General features: G+C 41.3%; 1 protein-coding gene across 2 annotated transcripts; it reads left to right on the forward strand.

Moving 5' to 3' along the window:
• The first annotated feature begins 3142 nt into the window (after window positions 1-3142).
• LOC116699644 (E3 ubiquitin-protein ligase TRIM39) lies at window positions 3143-5710 on the forward strand. 2 transcript variants are annotated; one of them, XR_004334473.1, is made up of 3 exons: window positions 3143-3299; window positions 3495-5543; window positions 5701-5710. XR_004334473.1 is itself a non-coding variant. In XM_032532341.1 (2 exons), exon 2 carries the CDS (start codon window positions 3504-3506, stop codon window positions 5142-5144), a length of 1641 nt encoding a protein of 546 aa, XP_032388232.1. In that variant the 5' UTR covers window positions 3143-3299; window positions 3495-3503; the 3' UTR covers window positions 5145-5680. The 2 variants fall into 2 exon arrangements, 1 of the variants encoding a protein (XP_032388232.1); XM_032532341.1 differs by lacking the exon at window positions 5701-5710 and having other exon boundaries at window positions 3495-5680.
• Window positions 5711-6000: the final 290 nt, after the last annotated feature.

Consider the following 6000-nt stretch of genomic DNA (forward strand, 5'->3'; position numbering starts at 1 on the left):
TTGCAGCAGAAAGAGATATGTTGATGGATATTCAGAACTAATTGTGGTACCATTTCTGGTGTGTTGGTGTCCCTGTCCTCAGCATATCTCTGCTCCTCCAAACTGGGTAAGAGCCGATTCCTTTTTAATCTTGCCAATATTGAAGTGTAGTGTTTTAACACAAGAAAGCAAGCAGTGTTTTACAAAGAATTAAAAAAAAAAACTCTCAACGCTGTGTATATCCTTGTCCTCACTCTGTTGGAACAATATAGTTACACAAACTAAGGGGGTAAATGAAATAAGGGAGCCATCTAGTGTTGAAATGTACCATGCATGTACACGCATTTGTCTCTAAGTATTGTTATCATGGTGGTCCTCACTTTGAATACAAATTTACTCGGTCCTCACCTTGCTGCCGTTACAGGAGTGTTTGTTTGTGTGTGTGTGTTGTTGTCTAAGCGAGTCTTTTTATATTTAAACAGTTGAACAAAACATTGATCTAGATGACAACATGCAGAGTACAAGTACACTACACACACTGATGACCCTCCACCATAAACCCTCCATGTTTCACTCCAAAAATAAGATGAAATACGGGAAGGGAGACTCAACAAAACACAACAGCAAGAACGATGTCTGCAGCTCACAAACAAGACCCACAGAAACAGACACAGAAACAAATAAGAAGCATTGACAAGGAGACCGGCATAAGACAAAAGGGACCAAACACACACACAGATAGAAGTGAGAAGGCTGTAGCGCAAATCTACAGCCTGGATTTCAAGGATTCAGCAATGCTGAGCCAAGTGTCCAAAGTCTTTCCTGGGACTCCATTTGTGCAAGCTCCATTTCCAGAAAGGAAAGGGTCAAAGTACAAATAGACAAGTCAGGAGGGGGTTTCCAACGGGTTGCAATCATTCTCTTGGCCGCTTTAAGTCCAGCGAATGCAGAATTTTTTTTTTAGTTTTAGAGAGCTGGAGGTCTGACAGATCTTTCTGAATCAAAACATTGACAGAGACAGGTACAGACTATAGCAGGATATAGGGTAATAGGTACTGCTGGAAACTGGAAACTAACTGGGAAAAAAGGACTGGTATATGTAATGCAGTGCTAATGAGTAAAAGTGAAAACAGGTGAGAGAGTACGCAGGGAAGGCCAGGTAATAACAAAGTGGTGTGTAGGTGGATGGGGATGTCAGGTGACTAGAACTGGTAAGAAAAGTAGAGGCTGGGGTTACTCCAGTCTTTTTAACGTAACTTTTTGTTTTCCAACATGGCACACAACGTCGCTTCTCTGAAAGACGAATATGAATCTGAGCAATGTCCTACAGTGCAATATTTAATATTTTACCATTTCATTTCACTACAGTGCAATATTTATTTATTTGTGAATACTTATCTACTTTTCACACAGTGTATTCAAAGCTATTCTATATATGGATACAATTGCTCTTAAGACTCAGGACTGTGCACCAGGTCCCCCCCCCCCCCTCCTTTTTATTTTTATATTTTATATTCTTATATTTTGTATTTTTACATTTCGTGTCAACACTGTAAAGGGATTGCGTCAATCTGTACATGCACTTGTGTATAATGACAAAAAAGGCATTCTATTCTATTTTTGGAAATTAGGATCTCTGCCTTCCGAGTGGATCTTTCCACGCACCTCACAGTACAATCTTGAATATCTGTGGCTGCATGCAAAAAATAACTTATCAAAATTTACCAAAGACATATTATCAGTAGTGGCCCAAAGGAGTCCGTAGGGGTGAGGCCCTTCTGGCATTTGCCCAAATACCAGATGGTCAGTCTGTCACTGCCTATAGAGTCTCATGACACGTTGCATCCAGAAAGGTTTGGCTTTATTTGCCCCTGTTATTTGGATGATCACAGAATTAAGGATTAAATTGAGTGGATTTAAACATTTACATATCAATAATGACAGATTTCATTTGGAGTATGTCACTAACTGTACCTCAACCCATGATTTAGCAGGTTTTGACATTTAGGAATTTCTGTCTCTTGTGGTCATGGCATTATCCACAGTTAATTTCAATTATTTCAATAATTTATCTTCACTCTTTATGTTTTTCTACCTGGCCTTTCCGATATTTTCCATTAATAACCCACAAAGGGACTCTTTCACTTACAGATTTCACAAGGTACACTTTGACATTCAAAATGAGACTTTTTCCTCAAAAGAATTGGTTGCATCAACATATTTAACTACTTTATTGTTAAATCATAGTTCAAGTTATTTAATTATCATTAAACTATTACAAACTGGTTCAGGGTTGGATTACCAACTGGGCAAAGCAGGCGATTGCCAAGGGTTCACAGCAAATGTTTTTACTAAATGATTCGATGCTATTATGTGATTCTGTTGATTGTATGAAAAATCATATGAAAACTGAAACACAGTTTGGCGTTTGTTTCTTATTGCCTAGTCTGGATCAAGGACATGGATAAAGTCTGATGTCAGGCTTGGCCCCTCTCCTTCTGCTCTGTGTGTTACCGTTCCTAAAATCCCTTCGCTTCGGGATGCAAGAACAAACTCACTAGCAACTAGCAAGCCACATACGGACAAGGGCAAGTTGGAAAGATGTCAATCGAACAATAAGGCAAGTCTGCTTACTTCTTTCGGGGAATGATATCTAACTGGAACGTTTTAGGACGGATTGGTGGGATTGCTATGGATAAATTACACGTGGCAGTAAGAGCAAATCACATTTAACCATGTATCCAGCTAATTTAAATAGCTCAAGTTACTGTGTTGTGTGAACAGTTAACTTTATTTGCGCATTTTCCACCAAAACATGTTCTTGCAGAGCCATCGTCGCTGTGATTGTTTTAAAGAAATACATGCAAAGCGTTTCTTTCTCCTATCCCAGGGAGCTTGCTCCGCAGCATTGTGGAGATAGGTTTGGCAATGCAAGACTCCATATTGCTAAAAGTGGGCCTGTTGTTTCTAACAATGCCTCGGAAAATAAAAACTGAAGTTCTATAAATCCTTGCCATGCAGTGTGAAGGCACTTGTCCTGTCAAGAGACAGAGTACTGTGCCAAACAGAACCAACAGAAATGAGGAAGCCATAAAGCAGGTTGTTTGAATGACACATACTCACACACAGCGTTCAGGGGAAGGAGGGGAATCAGTACTTGAAAGAGTGGGTGGGACCAAGCAACTCATTTCCTTGTTTACGATTAAGCAGCTCAGAGCACTCGGGGATCTGCATTCGACATGAGTCTCTGTGTTTGAGGATTTAAAACAAATTCATCAGGATCATCAGGCTTTTCCCCTCCATTTCTTTAACTCATACAGGTAAAGTCAATTGCATTAAATTATATTTATTTAGTGCCATAGCACACGCATGAACTTTACTGACAATAAAATATAGTTTATACTGTTAAAACATTTACATGAAGTCTAATCCAATTTATGTGTTTTAAAGATTGTAAATTAATGGTGTAATGTGTATTAGATGTGTAGTAATGTTACTTTCACTTTTGTTCTCAGTGTATCGCCATGTCAGGTACCAGTTGTCTGTTGTCTGAGGAGCAGTTTTTGTGCTGCATCTGTCTGGATGTTTTCACTTGTCCAGTCACTATACCATGTGGACACAACTTCTGCAAAAACTGTATCACACAGCACTGGACCATTAACAGTTTTCAGTGCCAGTGTCCCATGTGTAAAAAACAATTTAAAACACGACCTGAGCTCTCTGTCAACACTTTCATAAATGAGATGGCCGCTGAGTTCAGACAGTCAGCTGGAAAGAAAAGCAGCGGGGAAGTTGCCAAACCAGGGGAAGTCCCCTGTGACATCTGCACTGGAACCCGACTGAAAGCTGTGATGTCGTGCTTGACGTGTTGTGCCTCCTACTGCGGTACTCATCTAAATCCCCACATGACCGCCGACCCGTTGAAAAGACATTCCCTGACTCATCCTGTGGAGAACATGGAGGCCAGGGTGTGTCCGCAGCACAAAAAAACCCTGGAGCTTTTCTGTAAGACTGACCAGACGTGTGTGTGCTCGGACTGCATTGTTTCAGAACACATGGCACACAACGTTGCTTCTCTGAAAGACGAATATGAAGCAAAGAAGGCCGAGCTGCAGGAGGAAGAGGCTGAAATCCAGCAGATGATTCAGAACAGAAAGCTCAAGATCCAGAAAACCGAACGCTTAAAGATGCACAGTGAGAAAGATGCAGAGAGAGAGATCGCAGAAGGCGTTCGCATCTTCACCGTTCTGATCCAGACGGCCGAGAGAGACTTGAATGAGCTTATTGAGATGATTCAAGAGAGGCAGAAGACGACAGAGGAACAGGCCGACGGCTTTATCAAAGAAATGGAACAAGAAATCCAGGCACTTTTGAAGAGAATGGCTGAGGTGCAGCAGCTCTCACGTACTCAAGACCATCTTAACTTCCTCCAGAGCTTCACATCCATGAACACTGCTCTGTGCACCAATAGCTGGAAAGAAATCAGCATCCGTCAGCCGTCATATGAGGGGACTGTGTTGAACGCTGTGGCTGAGCTGGAGGAGATGATCAGCACAGAGAAGAACCAGCTGCTTCACGGGGCCAGGCTGAAGAGGGTCCAGCATTACGCCGCCGATGTGATTCTTGAACAACACACAGCTAATCCATGGCTCATCCTGTCCAATGATGGGAAACAAGTTATGTGTGGTGAGGTGATGAGGGACTTACCAGACAATCCGGAGAGATTTTCTCTTTACGCCAACGTCTTGGCACAGCAGAGCATCTCCTTTGGAAGATTTTACTACGAGGTTGAGGTTACAGGGAAAACTGACTGGACTCTGGGAGTGGTCAAAGTGTCAGTGGACAGGAAGGGAATAATCCCACTAAGCCCTTTGAATGGCTACTGGGCTGTGGCTTTGAGGAACGAAAAGGATTACCTTATTCTTTCTACCCCTGTTGTCAGCCTCAGTCTAAACTCGAGGCCTCAGAAGGTGGGGGTGTTTGTGAGCTACGATGAGGGTCTGGTCTCCTTTTATGATGTGGATGCTGCGGTTCATCTCTACTCTTTTACCAACTGCTGCTTCACCGAGGTGCTCTGTCCCTTCTTCAGTCCGGGTCTTCATCATGGTGGCACCAACTCCACCCCTCTGACAATTTCACCTGTCAACCCCACTGATTTGATCTGATCAGTCATTTAGAAAAAGAAAAAAAGATTTCAAGTGACATCAAAAGATCAAAAAGGGGCAGCAACGGACAAACAACAAGAATTCACAATCACCTTTTTAAAATTGTTATGGTGAAGGTTTGGTTATGGTTTCACTTTGAGTTGGTCTGTTATTGGGAGTGGAAGAGTCCATTTTTTTTAGGATAGTAAAGAATTGTCCTTTTTAAATGTTTCTTGGCCTGGAGTTATATTGTGTTCCCTTCTCCATGCTGTCTCAGCGTGACAGCTTAGCAGGACCACTATGTGAGTTTTAAGGATCAGGATAGAGGTGGATCTGAGTTTTTTGTGATGAAACGTCTCTGTGAAGAGTGTTGGTTTTCTGTAGCCATCCGTATCTTCCCTTTATTGTGCAGAAATAACTGTTACGTAACATTTTTATACATTGTTACTAGGGGTAACGTTACTGTTTTTACCAATGATAAACTTACATATTTTCGGATAAGGTACGGATACGATTTACAGCAAAACATGGCAAAATCAGAAAACCAATGTTATGTAGTTCTTTACGAATAAAATAGACTGACTGTTTGAATAGACTGACTGGTACATTATTTTAGAATTTTTTTTTTTTAAATGTCTCATCATACCTTTTGGCATGGTTTTATTTCAGTTAGCCGAATAGCTAAATTTGATTTGCATTAAGAGGTGATTATATGGAAAGTTCCCCATGCCTATCTCTAGGTATGGTGAAGGGTATGTGATGATGGGGGGGGGCTATTTTAATTCCAAAGGCCAAGGGAACTTTATCAGGATGCATAGTATCCTGATCCTTGAATTTACTGGCCTTTAATATTAAAAATCTGCCTGCCTCTATGGGA

Source organism: Etheostoma spectabile, chromosome 12 (genome assembly GCF_008692095.1).
Source record: "Etheostoma spectabile isolate EspeVRDwgs_2016 chromosome 12, UIUC_Espe_1.0, whole genome shotgun sequence".
Taxonomy (NCBI): Eukaryota; Metazoa; Chordata; class Actinopteri; order Perciformes; family Percidae; genus Etheostoma; species Etheostoma spectabile.